Source organism: Diplotaxodon limnothrissa, linkage group LG5, assembly GCF_057381915.1.
Source record: "Diplotaxodon limnothrissa isolate DT_005_m linkage group LG5, D_limnothrissa_male_GT1.1, whole genome shotgun sequence".
Taxonomy (NCBI): Eukaryota; Metazoa; Chordata; class Actinopteri; order Cichliformes; family Cichlidae; genus Diplotaxodon; species Diplotaxodon limnothrissa.
In genome coordinates, this window is record NC_140600.1 from 37,069,788 (window position 1) to 37,096,872 (window position 27,085).

Sequence of the window (27,085 nt, forward strand, 5' to 3'; positions counted from 1 at the left end):
CACTGGCTTTAGGTTCACCAGTTTATTTAGAACAGCAGTTGTTACCTAGCCTAGATTCTTCCTGTTATGAGTACTCCAACCGGCCACTTTATTATGTACACATTGCCATTATAGCACATATGTAATCAGCTACTCATACAGTAATGACTTTAGGCATGTAGACATGGTCAAGATGACCTTCTGAAGTTTAAACCAAGCATCAGAATGGGGAAGTACACAAGTCACTATGAAAGTGACTTGGTTTTTGTTGCCAGACAGGCTGATCTGACTAATTTCAGAAACTGCTGATCTACTAGGATGTTCCCACGCAACCATCTCTAGGCTTTTCAGTGAAGGATATGAAAAAGAAAAAATATCCAGTAAGCAAGAGGTTTCTGGGTGAAAATGCTGTGTTGATGTCAAAGGTCAGAGGGGAATGCAACAGTGATTTAAATTCAGATGGATCCATCCTGCCTTGTATCAGCAGCTCAGGCTGCTGATGGTGGTGTGATGCGTCTGGTCCCCCTAGTATCGAATGAGCATTTTTAAAATGCCACAGTCTGAATATTATTGTTGACCGTGTCCATCCCTTTATGACCATAGCACATCCATCATCTGCTGATGACTGCATCCAGCAAGATGGAACGGCATGTCACAAAGCTCTCATCATCTCAAACTAGCTTCTTGAACACGATGCTGTCACCGGATCTCAATCCAGTAGAGCACTTTGAGATGTGATGGAACATGAGTCGCATCATTAATGTGCAGCCGACAAATCTGCAGCAGCTGTGTGAAGAGGGCCCAAGCAGGTACTAGCACAGTGTAACTAATAAAGTGGCTGGTGAGTGTGTAAACTATTACATTAACATATATACATGCTCCTAAACTAGGCAAATTATGTAGTGTTTGTACTAATAGTTTGTTTTTCACTCCATGAGCCGCTGAGAAGGCCAATCAGTGCAAACATTTAAGTCATCTTACAGTCCTTTAAGTGTGCTAAGCAAATGTTTGCAGAAATCATTCTTTGATTTGGGCACAGTCACTATGTCTAAGGCATATAAACAGAGGCGAGGACAATGGTGCTGGAAAACGCATGATTTGGACAACATTGGCCTCCTCTGTGTTGCCTGGCTTTGCTATTGTGCCCTGGCTGTACTAACTGGAGGCCAGCTGGCTGTGGTCCAGGTCCTTCAGTCCTCTTCACTGTGGAGGGCAAAGTGGATCGGTTCCAGAAAGAGCATACAGACACATACTGACCACTCGGCTGGCCACATAAATGGAGGATGCTGATAAAAAGCACTGGGAACCAAGCAGGAATGTGGTCCATAAAGCAAGAAAATGAACCAGTGGCAGGAGCTGAATAGTCCATGGGATCAATGAAGAGGTTTTTGCACTAAAAGGAGAAAAAGTATGCAAAGGAAGGGTGGATGACAGCTTTAAAATGGGCCTCCACTGGGAGGACGCCATAGCTACTGAGCGTCCAGCCAAGACTGATAGAAGAGCTGCACAAAAAGAATGGATGGACGGACAGACGGCTTACTGGGTCAGAACCTCTTCTTATTCCCAGGGTCCATTGGACCTAACAGGGCTTCAGTGGGTTATCTGACCTGAATTTAAAATGTCTAAGTCAATAAGGGGATGCCATTCTGTCTCAGCAATGTTGATAGATAACAGGCCGAGATATTTACACACAGTCCAATCGAAGGCAGCAACTCATTTTCAAGCATGATGCAGCATTTCAGTACTGAAGTATCACTTTAATGATCATATAAAGCGGTTCTGAGTGATGAAACTGGGCTCTACATAAGACCTTATTGATTACTTAGATGCTTGACCACATGTGAAATGGACTGCCTTGAAATGATCAAGTGATATTCAAGGACTCCAGATGACTTTTCTTCTGGCACACCAAGGATGCTGGCATGTGCTGACATGTGAACCTTTGGATGAGCTGCCATGAAATCTTACACTTTCATTTTACTCTGAGGGCATCTGACTGTAATGAAATCTCCGTTTGTTTGTTTTGACAGCAAATTCCTCCTCCGCGATCAGAGTTCACCAAACTAAACAAGCTTGGCACACAGTTACATCTTAGGCCCTGAAGTTATTGAATACCATCAGGTTGTCTTTATTCACTTAAAACATTATGAAAGCAACAAACCACAAATTATACTGTAGCTGTACTGCATTAGTTTTTATTATTTCTCTGGTGCTTTGGCTTATAAGAATAAAACTGAATGTGAAAGAATTTTAATGCCAATATTTAGGATAATTTACCTGAAATTTCAGAGTGGGATCCCTCCTCGATACATGCCCCTTCCAGTTCTTTCCTATATATAACCCCCCGCCCAACTACAAGCTGTTTGTCCTCGTTGTCATGCCCCACCTTCCCTCCCTTTTGCAATTCATTCACTTCTCATTAGTAGATGGGGATCTGCCCGGTGGAGCGGCCTTCCACAAACCGCAGCCTCAATTCACGCTCCAGCCGTCTGCCATTATCTACTAGAAACACTATCAAACCTAAACGAGGACGCGGTCCCAGCTATTGAATTAGCATTTAGCTCAATCTTCATGTCAACACACACAAATTCACCAAGTCCGTGAATGAATAAATCCCTGAATATCACTTTGTGTCGCTCAAAACTTTCCTTTTCTTGCATAGGCAACAAAGAGAATAAACAGTGGGTTTGAGATTGACTTTTGGCTTATGCAACCGCTGTTTTGCTCTTTACACAGACTTTGCATGCATGCTAATCTGACTACTTCATAAAGCACACACTACAAATGGAAACCAGAAAGTTTCAGGTACCAAATTTTTATCCCCTGCCTACAGATACTGCAGTTTCGCATGCAGATATCTATTTATGCTGATTATGCTGAAAACCTTTGAAGCCTCTTTATTTTGGCGTGAGGTGTCATTAACGGATTTAATAAAGAATCAAACAAGCAGAATGAATAATGACATTTTACCAATAAAATCCTATCAATATTGATTCCATGTCACGAAACACACCAACAGCAGAGAAGGCATCATATAATTTAAACATTAACTTGAGGAAATGCTGCAGTGTCCAAAACCTCACGCTTTGTTTCAATAAACCTGACTTACTGGTTTCCAAAGTCTTTCGACGTGCAGCAACATTTCCTTCCTTTAACTGAAAGTGTCTGCCAACAGAGAGCCAATGACCCAGTGCTGGACAGGCGTTGGTGGATATGTCCAACCTTTGATGTTGGATTCAGTCTCAGTCCTGTTGCCCAGAATTTAAAGAACATGCAACACGTTCATCTGCAGTTAAATAAACGACTCAAAGTCAAAATAATTTGAAACAGTGGAAAGCACTCTATGTAATGATGAGTAAAGGTACGTGTTTGCTGCGGCTTCAGTTGGCTCGGTCATGAAAGCAGTCAGATCCATCTGCAGATAAGTGATTATGAAATAGCAGAGAGTATTTGGTAACATACAGATAGTATAAAAGCAGAAGCCACACCAACCTAGAAGCTATGACTAAACCACAGCTCTTTTTTTACTCATTGGAAAAGAGAACACTGGTCTACTAAAAAAGCAAAACAGTGAATATGCAACAATCAAAGTAACTAGAAAAATTTGCATTTCCTGCGAAAATGCAGTGTGGATGCCTTAACGCTGAAGATGTCTGTTGAAAAAAGCTGAAAAAATTGAAAAAAAATGCTGCCCTGAGCAGGATTTGAACCTGGCCCTTCTGGTCTCAAGGCAGCTACTCATCTCACTGAGCCAAACTCATTCTCACAAAGAAGAGGTGGAGAGACTGACAATTCTGCTGAAATGAGCAGAAGCTGCTGAGAATTGTGCTGATAAGAGGTGAAAAGGCTAAAAATTTTGCAGAAAAGGGGTGAATCAGCAGAATTTCTGCTGAAAAGAGTTTTTTTTTCTGAAAACAGCTGAGATTTGTGCTGATAAGAGGTGAAAAGGCTGAAAATTTTGCTGAAAAGAGTTGAATGAGCAGAATTTCTGCAGAAAAGATGGAAAGCAGAACATTGCGCTGAAAAGAGGTGAATGAGCAGAATTTCTGCTGAAAAGAGTTTAAAAAGTTTAACTGTTATTTGAAAGAAATGTTGCCATAAGCAGGATTTGAACCCGGGCCTCCCAGTCTGAGAACGGATGCTCATCTTTCGGCATCCACACAAATATACATCCTACAAATACTTCAGTGTTGTTTATCCTGTGCAAGCAGCATGCAAGTACAGCTCAAAGCGTGCTTTGTATTGGAATCGAGGTCACACTTGTAACATTGTGACCTTAAACGAGATGAATAACCTAGAAAGTTGAACAAACCACTGACTTTCAGAGTAGGAAAACCACCAAATTAAAAAGCAGCTAAATTTATTTAAAAGTGAAAGTCAGGTGCAACTTTCACTTTTCAGGTTACTCCAAATAGTAAACCTGTACACATACATACATATTATATATATATGTATACTTATATATGGATTACCCTTATGCTTTATATTCTGGATTAATCTGCCATGAACAGTTTACCCCAAAACTAAGTTATCCTTCTTAGGTTTTTTGAGATATTTAAGGCCATTTTATCCAAGATAATGTATTCAGCCAAATAAATCTTCCACTTCCTTCTTCCAATTAGAATGAAGAATTTCAAATTCGCCACTTGTACCACAAACAGTAGATAGTAGGTAAATACCAGTGTTCAAAGGTTCTGTTAAATTTAGGCTTAAACAACATTTATCAGGTTTCAGGTTGTGTAGACTATGTTCTGTTTAATGTGTGATGCACATCATTTAAAGCTAATGTTTTTAATTAGCTACACAGTTACACCTTGCACTTAATTAGTATAAATATTTAGTTTCCAACTAATCTGTATGTAAGGACCAGTTAGAGCTTAATGAACGACCATTTAAAATGTGCTCATGCATTAAACTTGAATGTCTTCTGACCTAAAACTACAAAGCAAAATTTTCACGTCAACTTGAGCTCCGTGGATGTAAAAATACATAAATTCATGTATTAATAGAAGTTCAGGGCAGTTTTTTTCCATTTAACTAGAGGAAACTTGAGTTAACGCTGTCTGTGGGAGGCAAACATTCAGCACTGTCTTATTTATTCGTAGGTGCTAAAAGGATATAGGACCAAAAACATAACCGTGACTTCAATTTTAAACTTAATTGCCATTTTAAACTCAGCCCACGTGTCGAGTTTGTGGCTGTGCTCAGAAAAGGTCAGAGCCGTCACAGCTTCATTGTCATTTTTTTTCAGGATTTCCTGCCAGCATCCCACCCTCTTTATCTTTCCTCCCACAGTCTCTCACGTGTCTATATCTGCCGTTCACTGTGTGAAGGTGTAACGACACAGTTTACTTCTTTTAGAAAAGTCAGCAGAATACATTCCCCTCATTACCATAGAGTATTCAGCACATGACTAAATATTGAGTGCATACATCAGCATTCTCTGATAACACTGGAATATTTAAGGAAGTATGATTTACATTTTAAAACTAAAGCGGCTTTAGTTTCTGATCTGGTCGTTTTCACCACTTCCTTCTTCAGGATATACTTATATTGACGTCTGTTTTTGCACTGTTGTTGAAATTTACGTGCAATTTTAAAGCAGAGAAGAAGAAAATTACAAAAACAACATTTTTTTATAACTGTGTTTTATAATGTAAGTATGTAATCCTTTCAGCATATTATAATTCAAGTGGTTTAAGAGGAAAGTAGACTAATACATGTCATTAGAACTTAGAACTAAGCAGTGACAGGAGATCTTGGTCTTTGCAGAGCAGATGAGGTGAGCAGTGTACAATGAAGACTGATACAAACAGGAAAGATGTGAGATGCTGCAGTGCAATGGATTAAACACGACAAGGAGAGATGAACGTGACTCTCATGGGAAGAAAGAAACCCACTCACTGCTGGCAATTTTGGTCATGTCCACCTTGGGTTTTGGAGCAGACGTCATAAGTGAGGGGTGGACCTGACTATTACCGAGTGTCCATTTGGTGGTGATACCAGTTAATGTTATTAATGTTCACAATCTTAATGTACTTAATGTATACTTTAAAAACTAAAAGAGGACTTTGAAGTAACTGTTGGGAGCCTAGACTCATCAGGAAAATGTTTACTGAGGTTGTAAATCAAGTGAGAAGTCAGGTAATTTTCTCAGCCGTCTGTAGAGTCTAACTTCTCTTTGCAACTAGAGGATTCACCCCCTGCTGGCATTCATAAGAATGAAGGTCTAAGTAACTAACGGACTATTTTATATACAGTATATGTGCAGAGGTGGAGAAGGACAGTCCATTTTCAAATTCAGGCTTTGTTTTCTGGATTTCTACCTGCTGTAGCTTTAACATTTACATTTCCTGTCCTCTCTTCATTCTGCTGCCCTTTGGCTACAGCCTTATCTGTCTCTAACATGACACCACTGATCTCAGACAATAATAACGAGTGCAGTTTGTGCTAGGTGGGTTATCTGACAGAGCACACTGAGAGGGTTACAGTTGAATTGTAATCCAACTGTTCTGCCACTATAGCTGCTGTTATTAGGACATAAAACATGATAGTTTTCTGCACAGAGGTCTGGTACACAGTTTAGTGAACACTTTTATAGTAAGGACTTCCAAGAAACACTTGAGTGTCAAAGTGTGTAATCTTATAAAGGAAGACTTTATGGTTTTAATATGAGATTACATTGGATTATAATTTTTAATTTTTTTTAAATTTTTTTTCTTCCTGGTTATTTTATTTCTGAATGTTTCAAATATATTTTCAGAAATAATGTTGTCTCCATATGTACACACAATTGCATTCACATCACCTGGAGCTGAGCATGTTTGGTTTAATGGATGGATTCCATTAAAATGTGAAACATTTTTTATTGATATCTTTCAATTTCCACTTGATTTTATACGAGAACGGTGTTTTTTTATGGGAGTATGTAAGTCCCATTCCTATTAACAGTGTGTGTTTACGTTGTCCCAGAGAACGAAATAAATGTTTCGTTATAATGTGTGTGTGTGTATATATCTATATATATATATATATATATATATATATATATATATATATATATATATATATATAATTTTTTTTTTTTTTTTTTTTTTTAATTTCACCAATGTATTTAAAACAGTTTCAGGCCTCGCAAAAAACCGAACTAAATTCTATAAATAATTTAAAGTTTCAGTTTCAGTAACCTGAATTTAAAACACACACGCACGTCAGCCTTTGAAGTCGTACGACTCAATTACATGAATGAGCACGGTTATACCTTTAAGTACCCCCTCCCTTCACTTCAGGCTTTACTATCTGCGGTTGCGCGTAAGCCCTCATTGGCTGTTGCTGATAATCGGTCAACAAGAGGACCGGAGGGATACAGGAGGGCACAGGGCAGCATGTTTACAGCTGCTTATGCCCGTAATTAGTTGCCCGGCACAACCGAGTCGCTTTATGAGGTTATTTAAAAAAAAAAAATTAGTTTTTTTTGCTGCTTTGGTTTTTTGGAGACACTGAGCTCTTGTGAGTGCCGTCGATAATGCTTTTGTGTCGCACAGCAGCGGCTCTGGATCTGGCTTTCAAGTCACCGGGTTCGTCTCTTCTGCGAGCCAAAGCAAGCAAGCTGAAGGATGTTACTTTGACGCTGCGCACGGACCACTCGTTTCAGCGACACCGGTTTTCCTGCGCATCCGTCAGGCGTGTCTATCTGCCCTCCGTGCACCTGGGTAAACAGCACCCGGAACTCATCCAGAACTGGGACACATCGTCTACGTTTGTAACCAGCACGGACTGGGCGCATTTGGACTGGGTGGCCGCTGTAGCTGTGCGCCGTGAAAGCGCTGAATGTACAATCCTCAGGCAGCCGCTGGTTTTCACACACCGGCGCCCAAACAGCAGGGGGGACCCGGCGGGTAATGTTTTGTTTACGGGTAACTGGGACGTTTCCAGTCGCCGCTGCTCCACTAGGACCATGCAGACCAGATCTTCATCCACACAGGCTGCCACTAAGAAGAACGAGGAGCAGACTGACGACGACAAAGGGGTAATTTCAACCTTTAACACGAGCACAGCACGTTTTAGAGATCAACCGGCGAGCACACCGTCCTGGCCTCTATCACCCACAAGCAACAGATTCAAAACATGTTTATGAATTATGCAAAATAGCAGACGAGCTGCTTTTCTTTTTGCATAACAGCCCTCATGTGAGCGAGCCTGCTTGTTATACAACACTACACGACGCGCACAGCTATGTGGGCCGCCTGCCTTTGCAGTGAATCCACGGTGGTGCATGTATAATTGACATGACTTCGACAAACCTGTACTCGAAGCAGCACATGTGTCATTTTCAGAGCATGTTGGATCACACTTTGCAGTGTCAACAGCGAGCGTGCTCCCACGGTGTGTGAGTGGCGCTGAGTCACTCTCACCAAACATCTGAGCACTTTTAAACTTCGCCTTGCACGTGCTCTCGGTGGGTGGTTGTGCGAGTCAGCATCCGTGATGCTAAAAGAGCTGAAGGTGTGTGGGCACAGGGCAGGTTATTACCGTGCGCTGTGTAACAGGTCACGCTGGATTACATTACCATCATTTTTAGGTGACTCAGTAGCACATGGACACACCTACAGTGCTACAGTGGGCATGCCAAGATCTCAAGAACATGCTGCCTTGCTTTTTACCTTGTTCAACATCTCACTAGTTTATTAGAAGAGCAGCAAACAAACGCATGCAAGGATCTGTCCTGATAAAGAATCATTTATCAGTTTAAGGTTCTCATATATGAGAATTTGTTTTTGGACAGATTTAAATGATGCTTTTTCTTCTCTTTGACTTTTTAGTTTAAAAACGTAAACAGTTAGTTGAGGCTGACAAATGTATAAGGGAAATAACCAGGTTGCAACGTTACCCTTACATGGGATGGGAATGGCATTCAGTTTGATCTGGACACAAAGAGAATAAAATCCTTAAAGGATGTCGTGTCCACTTGACATATGGTGTAGATCTTTGTTCACTTACACGTCATCTTCTGATTGGTATGCACTTACATTCTCATAAAACTCGATAAAATATGAACCTTTTATTAGCAAGAAGCTAATACAAGTAAATCACCACACTGTTTTATTTTGTGAAGCAGAAGAATTGGATTCAGGTTGAGAGAAAGTGATTAGATTTGATGCAGCGTTTAATACTGTTTTCCCTTTAACTCAGAAATAGGCTCTCAGAGCCTGATGTTTTTCAAAATCTGATGCCTATATTACCCACAATGCAACTCAACAGTAAACAGGCTTTCATGGGTGGAAAACTGATAGCAGACTAATAGGAATGGACTACAGGGCTTTGGGAACCCTGCATCGATGATCATTTTTCATGTAGCTCTCTGTGGAGTCAAGTCATTTCACATTTAAAGCAACGCTCCCTAAGACATGTAAACGGCTGTATAAACTGTAGTTCCCTAAATGAAACACACACCTACAGGAACCTGCTTGAGTGTAACTTTGTTTCAAGGACACCTAGCAGGCACTTTCTGGGTTCTACTTCAGTCTCTAATGAGAGAGAGAGTTCCTGTTTTACTGTTTCTCTCCTGCTGTATGGTGTGTATGGTTTTAGTGGTGTTTTAAAGTGTCACATCCAAAAGATGAAATAAGGTTAGTATGTTATCCCCCCTCCACCAAACTTTACACTTGGCACAATGCACTCAGACAAGTACTGGTCTCCTGGCAACCATGAAACCCAGACTCGTCCATTGGATTGCCAGACGGAGAGGTGTGTTTCGTCACCTCCAGAAAACATGGTGATGGTGTGTTTTACACTGCTTTATCCAATGCTTTGCACCATGCTTGGTGATGTAAGGCTTGGATGCAGCTGGTCGACCATGTAGCTCTCTACACTCTGTTCTTGAGCTAATCTGAAGGCCAAATGAAGTCTGGAGCGATCGACTCTGAAGAAAGTTGGCGATCGCTGTGCACTGTGCACCTTAGCACCTGCTGACCCTGCTCTGTGATTTTTACCACGTTGCAGCCGAGTTGCTAATGTTCCCAACATTCCCCATCATTTCCACTCCGTTATAATACCACTAACAGTTGACTGTGGAATATTTAATAGTAAGGAACTCTCACAACTGGACTTGCACAGGTGGTATGCTATCACGGTACCATGGCACAACATCACCAGATCGTGAGATCTTTATGCAGACTGCTTCTACAAACATTTGTATGAGTAGGTGCTTCATGAGTCTTCTACACCTGGGGCTAAGGAATTGATTGGAACACCTGGATTCAATGATTTGGATGGGTGTGAATATTTTTGGCAATACAGTGTATAAAGCCAGCTCACTGATTTGCTTTTCCACTTTGTCTTTGAGTTTTCTCTCCTTGACTGTGATTTAGGTGGCTTCCTTTCTCTTTAACCCTCCTTCATTTACTTCGTAAGCACCAAAATGAGTCACAAAGCAGGGACGGAACCCCTTTAGAGTGTTGTAATAAAATAGCCTATCAATTACCTAAAGGAACCGATGTGATATATTGATTGGCTGGGTCAAAACAGTCAAAGTTTTGCAGAGTTATGGTCACAGACGCACTTGCTAATGTGAGACGAGATGCATTAAAAGCTAAAGATGCATTTTCAGTATGTATAAAAACATTTCCATAGAAATTGTGGCAGTGTAGTATTCGTCAGTTTTTATGGCCACAATAATCGTGCTGTGAGAATCTGACAGCCCTGTGCATTGCATGTGAGTGTCTCTTTGTCCTTGCTTGCATGTCACATGTGTTTTCATGCCTCTGAAAAGCTGTTATCAGACACAGCAGTCCCACTGTTCCCCTCCTATACACCCTCCCTGGCACAACTCCCTTTAGCTGCTCGCTCACATGACCCTCCCACAGCGTTGCCTTCCTTTACTTTTAGCTTGGCCTTTCTTGCCTCTGAAAAGCAAAGGCCTGCTCCCTCACCCACCCCGGACTCTGCCATTGTCCATTGTTGGCAGCCCGGTGAATGTATTGCCAAGCGTGTGGCTTCATCCAGGAGCTTGGGCCAAAATTTAGCAAGACAAATTGTAGCCAAGAGAAAAGATAAGCCTGTTTTCCCCCCCCCATCTTCCCTTCTTCACCATTGTTACTGCTTTCTTGATTAAGTGGCTGACTAAAACCCACAAAGAGAGTCTGCAATCGTAGTCTCAATGCAGCCTAAAAAGCAGAAAGGGACATGAATGGAAGTTACTGTATGTAAAGGCTAAATGTCACACATAGCAATGAATGGCCTTCCGTTGCCTCTAACGGTCCTAATTTTTAAAAACAACCAAACATGTCACATTTGCAGATGTCTCAAAGACCATTCAAACTCCATATAAAAGCACACACATCCACATCCCTGCACGATTTACTTTAGATTATTGCTTAGCTGCTAGCTGGACAGCTAGCTACATAAACACGTCAAGCTTAGTGGCACAATAAGCAGTCTTTTTTGAACATGGTGAAAAAATAGCTGAATGCACCCGGGAGGTATTTCCTGTTGTGTGTGTGTGTGTGTTCCTCCAGAGGAAGATCAAGTTTCCTCTTCAGCAGAGAAGATATTTGAGTAACCACTGGTCACAATAGCCCCAAGTCATCTAATACTAAGCTGCTCCATTTAGTCTCCCATTTAGTCCAGTATAAATAGGGAGAAAATACTTTAAATTAGAAGAAATTTTTAATAATGTATGCATTATGATAACAGGGTGTGCAACACTCACAATAGTTTCTTAGACAGCTTTTGGCTTCGGGGTGTGCCTTTTTAAAAACGCTAAAGCTGTGAAAGTCAGCTGTTCTTTATTATTCCAACAAGGAGTCCCAGCCTTCATGCAACTCTTGTCTTTGTTTTGTGGAGCAGTGCTGTCACTCAGATGATTGATAATTTTAGTATACTACTTGAACTTACAGTATAATAATGTACAGGGCTCATAGTAACGCAGTAAGTAGTTCTAAAGACCAAGATGCTTTTACATGGAATTATTTGTAACTGTTACAGCAAACAAGACACTTATTTTTATTATTTTAGTTTTACTCAAATCCGTTCTATCAATGTGTTATTAAAGCCTCATGAGTTTTCTGTGTGGAGAGAAAAGTAGGTTGACACAGATTCTCCGTGTAAACACACCTGTATCATTACATGTCTGAACAAATAGTCGAAAGTGGAAAAAGCGTGCCATGCTCAGGATTTTTTTATGTTTCTGATTAAATGAACAACTTGATCGTTGATTTCTAATTTCATGCAGGTTTCAGTTTTGAGTCCTGATGTTTCGATATGACGACGGCTGTAAATGAAACAAACCAATACTGCAATATACGCATATATAAGATGTTTAATACAAGGTATGGCTTCCTCTAGAACAGTGTTTTCCAACCACTGTGCCGCGGCACATAGGTGTGCCGTGGAAGATTATCTGGTTCCACCCGATTAGTACTCTAAGCCAGCGGTCCCCAACCTTTTTTTGCTATGGACCAGTTTGTCAGACAATATTTGCACGGACCAGCCTTTTGTCGCGGATAAATACAACAAAATAAAACCAGAACCGGTACCAAAAAAAAAAGATTTATTGATTTATTCATCAAAGACCCCCTGATCTAGAAAGCCCCGGGCCACTCTTGCAGTGTGGGCTCGGGCATAGTCCTGCTGAAACGACTGCAGGTTTAGTATTTAGTATTAGTATTTATTTATTTATTGTCATTGTCAAGAACAATGAAATTGCGTTTGGGGCTTCCATACAACCCAAAAAAAAGAAGAAAATAATAAATACCCCTTAAAACCCAAGTGTACATATTTAACCCAGTGTGACTCCAATGCAATAAGACAATCCTTAGCAATAATGTTCGTAGAAATTCAGACAAAGACCTGAGAAACATGACAAAATACAACAATGCAACCCATTCAATATTATTGTACTGTGAGATATGATATCAGATATGATAGTTATCTATTTAAGAAAGAGGGGGGGGGGGCAGGAGGGGGAAGAGAATAAAGATATGATGCACCAATGCAGACCAGTTCATTGCTATTAAGAAGTTGGATATGGTTATTGTCCGTGAGAGGGGGGCAGAGAGTTCAGGAGCCTCACAGCCTGTGGATACAGGCTGTTGGCCAGTCTGGATGTTCTGGCCTGTATAGACCTGTACCTTCTCCCTGAGGGCAGCAGATGGAAAAGGTGGCGCGCAGGGTGATGTTGGTCCCGCAGGATACTGTGCACCCTCCTCAGACAGCGAGTGGGGAAGATATTACTGATCTCTGGCAGACTTGTTCCAATAATTCTGCCAGCTTCTTTCACCACCCGCTGGAGTGCTTGCTGATCGGCCTTGGTGCAGCTGGGGAACCACACTAGAAATCCATACGTCAGAACGCTGCTGATGGCACAGTTGTAGAAGTTCAACATCAGAGATCTGGGAATGTGTGCGCTCCGCAGTCTCCTCAGGTAGTAGAGGCGCTGTTGGGCCTTCCGTACAACTGAGGTGATATGGTTGCCCCAGGACAGGTCCTCGGTCACAGTTACCCCCAAGAATTTAAAACTGCTCACCCTCTCCACCGCCTCACTGCCAATGAAGAGAGGCAGATGGTTGTTATGACCCCTCTTCCGGAAATCTACAATGATCTCCTTGGTCTTTTTGGTGTTTAAGACCAAGTTATTGTCGTGGCACCATGACTCTAGTTGTTGCACCTCTGTCCTATAGTTTGTCTCATCATTGTTGGATATAAGTCCGAGCACTGTAGTGTCATCTGCAAACTTAACAATGAGATTGGACGCGCAGGAGGAAATACAGTCATGGGTGAAGAGAGTGTATAGCAGAGGGCTCAGAACACACCCCTGAGGGGCACCGGTGTTGACCACAAGGGTGGAAGAGGTGTTCTTACCCACTCTGACACTCTGTCTACGGTTAGTGAGGAAGTCCACAATCCAGTTGCACAGAGAGGAGTTAAGTCCCAGTTGGTGGAGTTTGGGACGGAGTTTGTATGGCCGGATGGTATTAAAAGCCGAGCTGTAGTCTACAAAGAGGAGCCGTGCATAGGTGTTCCTGTGTTCCAAGTGCTTCAGTAATGTGTGCAGCACTGTGGCGATCGCATCCTCGGTTGACCGGTTCTCCCTGTATGCAAACTGGTGCGAGTCCAGGGATGGTGGAAAAGCAGCTCTGATGTGTTTAATGACCAGTCTCTCCAGGCATTTGGCGGGAATGGGGGTGAGTGCCACAGGTCTGAAATCGTTCAGACATGTGACATTTGACTGTTTTGGGATGGGAACGATGGTTGCTGCTTTGAAACAGGATGGTACCAGTGAACAGGACAGCGAGGTGTTATATATAGAGGTGAAGACGTCCGCCAGGTCCGCAGCACAGTCTTTTAGCACCCGGCCCAGCACTCCATCCGGCCCGGCCGCCTTCCTGGTGTTAATGCTCCGGAACACACGCCTCAGCTCATGAGTGCTCAGGACCGGAGCAGGGTCGGTTGAGGGGAGAGGGGACAGGACAGGGTCGGTGTTCTCCCTGTCAAAACGGGCATAAAAGAGATTTAGATCCTCAGCCAGAGTAGAACTGTCGGCTGAGGGTGATGGTGTTCTTCTTTTGTAGTCTGTGATAGCCCTGATGCCCTCCCAGACCTGCCTTGGGTTTGTGTTGTTCTCAAACCTGGCCTCGATACGCCTCCTGTGCTGCTGCTTGGCAGTCTTGATGCCTCTTCTCAGGTTGGCCCTGGCAGCACTGTTGGGGAGCTGCCACAAGAATGGCACAAATACGGTTTAAGGCATTCTCTGGATTTCTGCTCCATCAGATATCCACCAAGAACACTGTGCTCTCATGGATATGCAAAGCTGCAGCAACAGCCCAGAGATGCTTGCAAACAGCCGGGCCTCGGTGGTAGCACTGGTGACAGTGTTGTGCAAATTCTGGGCTTTTGTGCTTTGATGGCTTAAGATTTCAGTAAACTGAACCATTTCTAAGGTGTGTAAGTGAGTTCATTCGTGTTCAGTAAACACATTCACACAATCCATTTACTAAAAGCTGAAAACTACTCGCAGACTTTATTTATTTTAATTTTTTTTTTTTTTTTAAAAGAAAGCTTTTTTTTTCCTATAGATTCAAATGATGTACTTAAACATTGATTCAAAATAAAGGTTGAAAACTTATTTCACAACAAGAAAATTGTTTCTTTTTGACCATCTGTTGAAGCTCTTACTGATATAAAACCATTACGGCCTTAGCCATAAGGCCAGATGGAGGGTTGTTTATTTACATACTGTTTCCAAATGCAGGCGTTCTCAAGTGTCCGCCGTCGCTGCTCTGCTGCAGTCTGCCGTCCGCTGTGGCCTGAATGTCGTTATTGTGTGTTGCAGTTTACTAATCTGCTTCACACACACTGAGTGACCTGCCTGCTCCCTGTTACGTGTCGGGCAGCTGGACTGTGTCTGGTGCTTGTTCATCTTGGAGTGGTGCGTGTCTGGGCTCACAAACGCAACCCGACGTGTGTGAGAGGCTCTTTGTGTAGCACAAAGTGACTGACATTAAGTGTGTGAGAGGGAGAGTGATAATGTGATTCACTTAAACAACGCAGACGCAGCAGCCTGTGTTTAATCAGCTGACTCGGCTGCTCCTTGAATAGGAGGGTCATAAAAATCGTCTTTGTTTGACCAGCTTGCTCCACATTATAATAGTACTTTCGTTTCTATATCTGTCCTAACAAAACAAATATGGCATGTCAACATCATTTCCAAGATACGACTGTTTGTGCAGAGTTCAGGCTCACTAAGGAAAGTTATTTTGATGTATTTACAGTAACCTTTCACCTAGATGCTTTGAACGTTGCAATAAGACCAGCATGTTAAAACCAGGCACTACAACCACAGCTCCCGGTAGCTAACCAGCTAAGCAACATTACTCTGTAATTACATACACAAGTTAAACGTGCTGACAGCACAACAGCAATGGTGGAAAGATGGAGGTGATGTTGTGTAGTTGTATTGTGTTCTTCTTTCTTCTTTTTGTTTTTATGAATTCGGCTTCCAAACTTTTACACACCTGTTTAGTAAAGCAGTTCAGTTATCTGCAGATACTGTGTATAGATCCACAGCACTAGTCAATTCCACAGTTCCATGTGTTGCCAGTGATTGTGCTCTTTGGCTTTGTTGTGCTTGATGTCATAATACTCATATCAAAGTGATCTGCAGTTGTATTTGAATGGAAAATGAAATAACTTCATTTTAATTCATGGCAAGCGTCTTCTCTTTTTTGCCTTGCAGCCACCGTCTTTGTTGTTGCTTCCTATAGCAACAGAGACGGTATCAGAGTCCATCCTCCTGTTTCATGTTGTGCGTCTCATGTTTTTGTACAGGATGTTCAGACTTTAAAGGAGGCTTCTACTACGTCATCGGAGAAGAGCCTGGAGGACAGAGAGCCAGAGGGAGGGAAACCCAACAAAACCCAGCAGCTTAAGAAAGTCTTCAAGGAATATGGAGCAGTGGGAGTTTCCTTTCACATCGGGATCTCTCTCATGTCTCTGGGAATGTTCTACATGCTAGTATCCAGGTAACAAAATGTCCGGTCACTGCACGAGGCATTGGCGTTTACATTTAAGATTTACAGAGATGAGGTTAAAGACTGATAAAATTGACTTACAAGTGGAAGTTTAAGTCACCTCATATACTTAAAACAGTTTTACACCTTAGAGAAAATCTACAAAGAATACCTCAACACTTTTAAAGTGATCTGTTTTTCCTTCTTACTGATGCCTAAGCAAAGGGAGCTACTAAAGCTACTATGTTTCAATCTATGGTGAAAGTATCCCATTACAGCCACCTTTTAGAGTCTAAAAGATATTTACTATTCTAAAGAAAAGTCAGAGACAGTTTTGACATTTCTCCAAAAAACAATTCCCAACAATGAATCACAAAAATGTAACAATGTCATGTAGTAGCGACACTAAAATCTGATGTGGGGCAAAAAAAATGAACATCGTGTTTCATTGCTCGACAGTAATGGGTCCTCAAAGAATAGAGTCTTTGTAGATGCACCAAACACTAATCAGATTTATGGAGAAGTCTTTATACTAGAGGATTTTCTGCTTTCTATTGACTGTGAAACAACAGTCCTCATTGATCCACAGCTGAATACCACATTTTCTGAAATCCTCTCGCAGCCATTTGGGACAATGTAGGAAATCATTAACTGAAGCGAAAACAGTTTTTTTTTTATGTGCTTTTGCAATGAGGAACATAGATTGGCAGTAAATGGGACCAATTCACGAGATAATAGCAAAGTATAGACAGTCAGCCTTATTACATTGGCGCTGGATGCAGACAAATTCATGCTCAAGTTTAATTTACTCATCTTTCAAGGATTTGTTGTTGTGTGACTTGCAAAATATAAAGTCCTTGCGTTCTGTCTGTTGACAGTCATAGACGGTTAAAAGTCAAACAGCACAACACACCCCTACTTTATCAGCTCAACAATTTTCTGTCTGGCCAGAGGCACGAATACCAGAGAGGCCTGACAGATATAATCTGAGAGCTTGGAGATTTCCTTCTGTAGCTGATAATGACCCTTGAACTGAAAAATGACTCTGCAACTGTTGTGCATTATCACTGTGCAGCCACAGCGCTCAGGCATGTGGTGTGCTAATACAGGGCTGTGTGCTGAGCACACAGCAGCCAGAGTGCAGACAGATCGCTTTATATAGCTGACTCAAACTGTGTGTGACTGTGTGCTGTAATGACTGACTCATGTTGGCACATTCTTTGCATATTTGCTTCCCAAAGTAGGTCGGGTCAAAATTGCAAAACTATATCAAAACTTTTCTCATGAAGGCAGTGGTGCCTGTAGCCTTTTAAAGGCAGATCAGAAGTCATGTGCTAATAGCTTCAAGTTAAGAAGACGTGAAGTTAAAAAAACAAAAACAATAAATTCTCTATTGTAAACAGTCCCCCCTAGTGGAGATCAAGATGAATTACAACTTTATGCAACAGGCAATGAGGAAACCAGTTTTAAAAAGATGTTACATCATATTATTTCTGGTCTATGCTAATTCACTACTAATGCTGCAGAAGAAAATCCTAAAAATATTTTTAATATATGTATTTAATTATATTTTAATTCATTTTTACATTGAAAAATCAATCACATAATAATAATAATAATAATAATAATAATAATAATAATAATAATAATAATAATAGTAATAATAATACAACATTTCATTTATTTCAGACCCTCAAGGTCACCTTACAGTAACACGTAAACATACCATAAAAAACATAAGAAAAATGTATATATAGCAAACATGGTCATCACGTCATTCTTTATTTAAAGGATTATGATGATAATGCAAATGTGCTGCATGGCCCAATATATTGGGGTGTGTGTGTGTGTGTGTGTGTGTGTGTGTGTGTGTGTGTGTGTGTGTAGTGGACTATTTTCACTCATGTGATTAAAACGTTTTTGGATGCATTTGGACAAAGACACATTTCTCTGTATCTTTGCCTCTGTGCACAAATCAAACAATCAAGATGTGTGATTGAAGTACAAACCCTCAGCTTTAATTGTAGGACTGCTTCTTATTTTGAAATGGTCAAAAGTAATCGGACAGTTTGCTGACGAGCAGTTTCATAGCCAGCTTTCATAGAGAGCTTGTTCCTCCATTGTCCATGGTGTACTATTCGATAGCTATCAACTAATATATAGGCTATTAATTTAAATACTGTTAAATTGCATTTGGTAGCTACTCACATAATCAAAATCGAAGTAAACCTCTCAGACAGAGCCAAAATGTTAGATTGATCAAATCAGCAATCATGTGCATTCTTAAATAGAAACAATGCAACGGCCAGCAACGCTGGAAGTCCTGCAACCATAAAAGACAACTAAAGTGGATGATTTTGGAATTAAAGGTTAGTCAAGGTTAAAGTAGTTTTTGAACCCCCAAAATGTGGGACTGTATAAATAAATGGCTTAATACTTAAACAGTTAATGCAATAATTTGGTAAAAAATCACAATATTAAAGCTTAAAGTCTAATTGGTTCAATCATTTTCAATTTTATTTATATAGCGCCAAATAACAGCACCTATCGCATCAAGGCGCTTTATATTGTAAGGTAAAGACAGAAACAAAACAAAAACACACAGAGAAACAGCAAAAAACCCAACAACTACAAGCAAGCTCTTGGTGACAGTGGGAAGGAAAAACTCCCTTTTAACAAGAAGAAACCTCTGGCAGAAGCAGACTCAGGGAGAGGCAGCCATCTGCTGCGACACGGTGGGAGGGAAGGGAGGGAGACGGGACTGATTTAAAATCCATTTGTAGTGTTTTGCAGAGGCACACATAAAGAGTACTGTGGACCTAACTGTGTATATACACACAAACACCTTCTGGTCCCAACTTACAGATTTCCTGTTATTTGTGTTCCCAGTGGGATCGACATGACTGCCATATTGTGCAAACTGGGCTTCAGCGAGGCGTTCGTTCAGTCCAAGATGGCCGCTGGAACCAGCACATTCGTCCTGGCCTACGCCATTCACAAGCTCTTCGCTCCTGTTCGCATGAGCATCACTCTGGTGTCTGTGCCTCTAATTGTGCGCTACTTCAGAAAGACTGGACTCTTCAAACCTCCCACACCTGCACCCTGATGGCCCCTCCTCTGCTGCCTCATTGAGTAACAAACCTCTTTAATGGCCTAATGCCTGTAAATCTTTATTCATCTGGCTTCAAACTGAAACACCTTCACATTTGTGAATTCAGGTTCCCTCGTCATTTATCGCTTTAACAGATCGAAGTGATCAAATGCTTTACTGTGGTTTGAAGTCTTTGGCTCATCAAACATAAGGACTTAAATGTATCAAATATTTATTTGAAATCAGAAGAGTGAACAGGGATTGTGTTATTTTTAATTAAACTGTCAGATTAAGCTAATCTCTTCTGCACCGTTCTCCAGCAGCTGACTCGGCCATGTTCTGGTGTTTTGCTTGCAACCCTCTCTGCTCATCTTTACCTTCCTTCTCACCTTACTTTTTAGTCCTCCTTTTTGCCGTTTGCCTTCTCTCTCTCTTGGCATCCATTTCCGATCCCTTCAGTCTTTCTGGAGGCTTTGTTCCTTTTTTTCCTTTCTTACAGTTTCCCCCCAAATACAAGAACAGAAGCAGTAACTGCAACGTCACTAATACAAGTGAAGCTCATTGCAAACTTTGGATGAAGAATGTTGAATCATTTGTGTTTCCTGATTTGAGTATTTAATTAAAGAGAATTTCTCTTTTATATTTGGGTTGTTTTGTGTTGCTGTTGAACAATACCACATCAACTTCACACATATCATCTTACCATATCCTTTGGCAGCTCTGTTCATATTTAAACAGAACAATGAGCAGAAAGAACTGTAGTGCTACTGAGTGCAGTTTGATTATATAACCTCTAATTTACAGTTGCTTTCTTATTTAGAGCCCTAATGTGAAATTTCCAGCACTGAAAGTTGTTTTCTTCCTGTGCAATGCAAAAACCAGAGTACCGATTGTAAAAAGTAATAACAATAATAACAAAGTTTGAGCTCAATCTGCCAAATGAACAGAGACCGCTCCTTGTACACCACCTTTACCCTCGGATGAGTCTCGCATGTCTCACTGGCTTTGCTGATGTTCAAATCTAATCCCTTTGTAATTATGAACACTTTTGATTAATAACTAATTTTATTAGAGCTGTTTTGTAATTTGGAAATCACCATCAGAAGACGTGGAAGCCCAGATTATCACAGATGGAGACACTGGACTTAAAACACCTTGAATTCTGGGATCTTGATGGTCTTCAAAATAGTTTGCTGATCATCTATTGTTGTGTCTGCCCACTCACCTGACCTGAACCCCACAGAGACTCTTGGGAGTAGTAAACCCAAACAAAGGAAAACTCACTCTGAAGCTGAAGGGTCCTGTGAAGAAACTTGGGCTTCAAAAACCCCTCAGCACCGATCGCTTCCATGCCACACCACACTGACGCAGTAATTCATGGTTAGAGAGATGAAGTGCAGATGATCCATTACTCACCAACATTGAAGAGCACAAAAAAACCCCAAAACAATGACGTCCACAGGTGAGACATAGTTCCAGCTGCAGCTTTTCTACACTGCTACCAAGTGTCTCAAGAGTACTTAGGCAACACACTAAGGTCAGAATCTTCAAAATTCAGCGGTGCTCTATGGAAGGAGAAAAAGAGGCAGGCCCTCTTTGCCATACCATTGTATGGTTAAATATTAAATACTAAACTAAACTAGTAAAGTTAGCACACAGCTTGGCTAATAAGCTTTAACATTAAACAAATACTACAGAAAAAGCAAGGACTTTTAAATATCTCCTCACATGGTCAACAATCTAACATAAAACGATGTTCTTATTCCAAAACATCCTCATTTACACTCGGAACCTTTAAAAGATGGTCAGCATGCCCGGGGGCTCTGTTGGCCTAACGGCCTCAGGGAGACAACACACAGGTAAGAAACACAATCTTGCACTTTTAATGTTTCTAAACATTTCCCCAGGTAAAAGCTAAAAGTATTGTATTCTGTTGGCCAAACCAAACTTTCCATACTAATCTATACTTGTGTTCCTAGAGCAGACCTCCTGCAGAACCAGCTACAAAGCTACTTACAGGGAAACGCCTACAGAAAACTTCAGTCATTGAAACATGACAAACCTCTTTGCATGAGTGTGTGAAGCCTGATCATCTAATGAATGAAGAGGAGCGTCATTACATATTTGTTGTATTGCTAATGATTGTTTTGAGACTACATTCTTGAATGTAATCCCTCTTTCTCTCTCTTGTTTATCTGCCATTCAGCACGAGCTTGCTCAAACACGACTGGACTACTGCAGGACTTCAAACAGAAACCAGAAAATTACCTGCAAAAAAAGTCTGTTTATTTTTAAAGATTTAGAGACTTTATAGAGATTATTGAAGGTTCCAGTAGAAGCAAAGTATTTCATAATGATAAGGTTTCTAAAAGGAAACATTTAAAACAAATTATAAGGTATGCTGCAGAAAATAGATGAGTGCAGAAAATATAAAGTAGCATTTTCATATTTACCTGTCAACTCTTATTTAACTGCATTTGTTTTTAAAGCTAAGAGAAAGAGAAAATGTTGCAATTTTTGCACTTCTTGTTTCAGCCACACTGGGGAGCTCCTGAACTACAAATACAGTGCTACACCCGACTGTTCTCAGTTTGCACTCTTAAAGTCTTTAACATAGTTCCCAGCACTATATCACCAATTTTTCTCCTGATAAGAACTCGTTATTCCCGGCTCTGTTTTATCACAGCGGGTCTGGACCCATCTCCCTCCACTCGCCTTCCTTGAAGGTTTGATGGGTCAGCCAGCACAGCAAGCAAGCCTCAGCTGGTGCGGTGTCCCTGAAGAGCAGCAATGTATTGAATGGTAGCTGCCTTGAACAAGACCTCATCTTTTCCGTGTGTGTGTGTGTTTCTTGGCCCGGTAAATAATTCAGCCAGGAGAGTTGTATGAGGAGAACTAAGAGTGCACAGTGGTCTGTGCCAGATATCAACCTCGGTTTTTCAGGAATAGGAGCTTTGGCAGCACTCTGACACAAACTTCTACAAACTGATTTCACACACACAGATACACACAGAGGAAGAAGGAGAAGTCGAGGCCTCATTAGCCATGATGAGGACAGGGAGCTGCCATCGCCTCTCCATCCCCTGCATGTCCCCTATGGCTAGGAACAAATTGGTGACAGCGCTTCCAGCCACTCTGTCTGGCTACCTGTGAGGCACTGGGCTCTGTCAGCTTCCTCTTCTTCCTCACTCCTGTGCATTTGTATATATGTGTGTGTGTGTGTGGACACAAGACATGTATGAGAGAAAGAGGAGCTTGAAGATTAGGTCCTTGGTTACGCTCTGTGTCACCTTTTGCTCGGCCCAGAACTGAGTCGTGATACGAGCGAACACTTCATCTGTGCTTGGCCTCGGCTTTGATGAAGGGCCCCCCTCCCTCTGCAGGGGAGGTTCAAGGGGGTTCGTATCCCTGCCTCGGCTCCTGACTTGTGCCCGCTGCACCTTTTATTAAAGTCAGATTCACCGTCAGTGCCACTGTCACAGCAGCACAAAGAGTGAATCCATTACGTTTGTGTACCCGAGCTGCTCTTCGACAACAGTTGGAAGGCGTGCCTGCATTTGTGTAGTAGCTGCAAAGTGCTGATGCATGCAGTTATATATAAACATATGGCAAAGTGCATATTCTGTCTCTCATGAATGCACACACACGCACACTCTTAAGCTCACTTTCTGACAAGCTGACTTTTCTTCCCTTTTGCATCTTTTATTTAATTCTTATTTTTATTTCACAGTTTCCTCTCCATCATTTTCTTCACTTGCTCATTATCTCTCCTTATTACCTTCCCTCCACTGTCTCCCCAACTCCTGACCTGTTCAGTGTACTCGTTACCCCTTCACAGTGTTGGCGTCTAGACGGAGAGGTACCTGCTCTGTCAGATTCACAGGTTCAAAGGCATCCTATGAATTTATTTACAGAGAGGGCTGGCATGAGGTTTCAAGGAGCATGCAATCATACAAACACACACACTGCATACACAAACACACTTATTCTTTTCTCCTCGCCTACTCACTGCTCTTCTTCTCCCTCCTTTAACCTTCTTTTTTTGGCCACTCCTCTCTTTCTTCCCCACTCCTCACGCTCCCCTTTTTCATTTGCCCTCTTTTTCCCCCTCCCCTCTCTCCGTCTCTCCTCTCCTGTCTCGGAGTTAAGTTTAGCAGATGCACCTGATGGCAGCACCATCCTGGAGCACCTGTCAGCTGTCTGCCTTCATCACCGCTCCTCTGCTGCCACAGAGGCCACAGGGAAGTAAACCTGGAGACAGTTGCTACTATCAACAGCTGCATCTTATTATTTTAAACACCGGTGCCAGTCAGTTTCCACCAGAGATGTGCACATGTATTTGGTGTGTGCGCTCCGCCTCCCCCTCGTTCTCGTTGCTCCTCCGGATTCAGAAGCTCAGCTGCTAAATGCGAGCAATTATAATCGAACGCGCAGAGAGAGGGGGATGGAGACTGAGAGGCAGTTTATCTAACCTGTGACAGAGAGGAGGAGGGAGAGGAGGCGGGCAGCAGGCATAAGTTGTTAAAGTATTTTTGGCAGCTGTGGATTATGCTTTTGACTGTCGGTAACTGTAACTTAGACAAGTGACAGGCAGTGTGCTAACAGGCAGCAGGGTCAGCCAGTCTGAGCTGTGTTAATGGCACACTTCAGAGTACTAGATGCCGTTTACAGAGACACGTAATGACACCATGAGTCTTCATCCTTTCTCGGGTCCAATTAACACCACAGCTCCCTTTTCCATAAAAACGTGGGCTGCAGCAAGTGTGTGGCGGATTCACAACAGACCGAATGAACAAAATGACAGAACAAGATGACTTTGGGTGCATCTGAGATTAGTGGGAGTGTACGATTGATGATCACCGTCCACTGCTGCGTTTATCTGAATAAAAGAGTCCTATTATCTCAATGCATGCAACTTCATGTGTGTCCCAGTCCATAGTGATACCAGAGATATCCCTATGTAACATGTATTATCCACACTTTAAATACTTAATATACTTTAGATTTACCATGCATTCATTTTTTTCTGAAAAGATTTGTTGCCTCAGAAGCTTATGACTTAAAACCCATTTAATCCCATCGGCAACAATTGTTGCCATTTTAACCCCTTATTAAATAACATTAAACATATTGTGAGTAGTGGAAGTCTAAGGAGTAAAATGCATGCGCCTATTTTGCAGGGAAAAACTTCGATGGCAGAATAAACTTTTACATCTGCTAATGTCCTTTTCATCAAAAATCTTATGATAATCTAAGATAACAGAGAAGTGGACAATTATGTCTTTGTAGACTTTCACTAAAGACTTTCTCTTGATGAATTCAGGTCAGTGGGACATAAAGTAAGTACATTTCAGTAAATAACACACCAAAAAAGCTCCAACTTGTGCTAATTGTTGGAAAATATAAAGTAATTATATCCAGTAGAGTAAGTCTTCTTTTCCCTTTAGGGGTAAATCCAGCAGATCTTCTTCCTCCATCTCACCCTATCCTTATACATCCTCTTCTGTCACACCAACCCTCTGCATGTCCTCCTTCACTCTGTGGTCTTCCTCTTTTCTTTTCTTGCCTCGCAGCACCATCTTCAGCATCCAGTGTATCCGCCCTCCCTCCTCTGCACATGTCCAAACCGTCTCGGCCTCCCCTCTCTAACTTTGTCTCCAAACTGCTCAACCTGAGCTGCTCCTCTGATTATAATCCCGTCTATTCTGGAGACTCTTAATATTTTCCAGCTCAGCGTCCTGTGTTTTTGTTAGTGTCACCATCTCCAACCAACAAATCACAGCAGGTCTCAGTGCATATCATTTGGATGAATGCATGTGCTGTGTGTCTTTTTATTATTTCACTTCATGTCCCTTAGGTTGCTGTATGTGAACATAAAACGAGTAAGATATTTCCTCCTCATCTCCTTCTGCAATAAGTCTTTGCAGTGATCACATATTTTGTTTTCTTATAGATGACTTTTTGTGCTGACAGGCGTGGAGATCAGATGCGATACCTCTGGATTGGGAGACCGGGGTGGTGGGGACCGGAGGAGTGTGCTCCAACATCAGGGTGATCACACTCCTCAGCCTCCCTGGGAAAGTCCACGCCAGGGTGCTGGAAAAGAGAGTGTGTCCATTATTTGAATCTTGGCTTCAGGAGGAACAATGTGGTTTTTGTCCCCGTCACGGAACACTGGACCAGCTCTTTACCCTCGCTGAGATACTTGAGGGTGCATGGAAGTTTGCCCAACCAGTCTACAAGTGTTTTTTGGACTTTGAAAAATGGCACTCAACTGTGTCCCTCTGACTATTCTGTGGGAGGTGCTTTTGAGAGTATTGGGGTGTCTGGCCCGTTGCTACAGACCATTCGATCCTTATTACAAGAACTTGATCCACATAGCCAGCAAAACACAGACTTATTCCTGGTGGTTGCTGGACTCTGCCAATGCTGCCCTTTGTTAATGTTCTGTTCATATTTATGGACAGAATTTCTAGGCATAGCCAAGTTGCGGAAGCCTTCCACTTCGGTAGTCTCAGAGATGATGTGGTTCTGTTGGCTTCATCAGGTGGTGGCCTCTGGGTCAGGGACGAGTTCATGCCCCAAGTGGAGGAGTTCAAGCATCTTGAGGTGAGTGTAGAGGGGAGCAGAAGATCGTCAGATGGATTGGTGCTGCAGCTGCAGTGATGCGGATGCTGTAGTCGTCTGTCGTGGTGAAGAGAGAGCTGAGTGTAAAAGCAAAGCTCTCAATTTACCGGTCAATCTACGTCTTTACCCTCACCTATGGCCACAGCTTTGGGTAGTGACTGAAAGAACGAGACTGCGAATACAAGTCGCGGAAATAAGCTTCCTCTGAAGGTTGGCTGGCTTCTCCCTTAGTGATAGGATTAGGAGTTTGGGCATCCGGGAGGGGCTCAGAGCAGAGCCACTGGTCCTCCACATCGAAAGGAGCCAGTTGAGGTGGTTCAGGCTACTGACAAGGATGCCTCCTGGATGCCTTCTAGTTGATGTGTTCCAGGCATGTCTCACCAGAAGGAGGCCCCAGGGCAGACCAGGACACACGGGAGATTATATCTCTCGGCTGGTCTGGGAATACCTTGATAAACTGGAGGAGGTGACTGGGGCCTGGGCTTCTCTGCTTAGGCTGCTGCCCCTGTGACCCGGTCCAGGATAAGCGGAAGAAGATGGATGGACTTTTTGTTTTTTGCAAATTTGGGGTGAAATAAAAAAATATAAATTAAAAGTCTGCATAGTGCTTAATACTAGTTCATTATATTCCGATTTAGCTACGGGATTGCAAAACTGCAGAAATTATTGCATTGATTAGTTTAATAAGATTATTTATTAGATTTAAAAACTCTCGCAAAAAACTGCGTTTATATTAGGTCCAGTTCTACTACAGCGCTTCAAAATGTGGTGAGTGTCGCTCTATTGGAATAAGCAGGAGAGATGGAGATTAAAATGTTAATCGTAATTTAGCAGAATAATCCCACAGTATAAAAATAAGATGAACGTTTTAGGATAAATT

At 41.9% G+C, this 27,085-nt stretch overlaps 1 protein-coding gene across 1 annotated transcript; it reads left to right on the top strand.

The window, feature by feature from the left end:
- Positions 1-7,332: 7,332 nt before the first annotated feature.
- mims2 (mitochondrial inner membrane scaffold 2) lies at positions 7,333-20,146 on the top strand. Its single transcript, XM_085354691.1, has 3 exons — positions 7,333-8,008; positions 16,306-16,499; positions 19,377-20,146. Exons 1-3 carry the CDS (start codon positions 7,505-7,507, stop codon positions 19,591-19,593), a joined length of 915 nt encoding a protein of 304 aa, XP_085210817.1. The 5' UTR covers positions 7,333-7,504; the 3' UTR covers positions 19,594-20,146.
- The last annotated feature ends 6,939 nt before the right edge of the window (positions 20,147-27,085 follow it).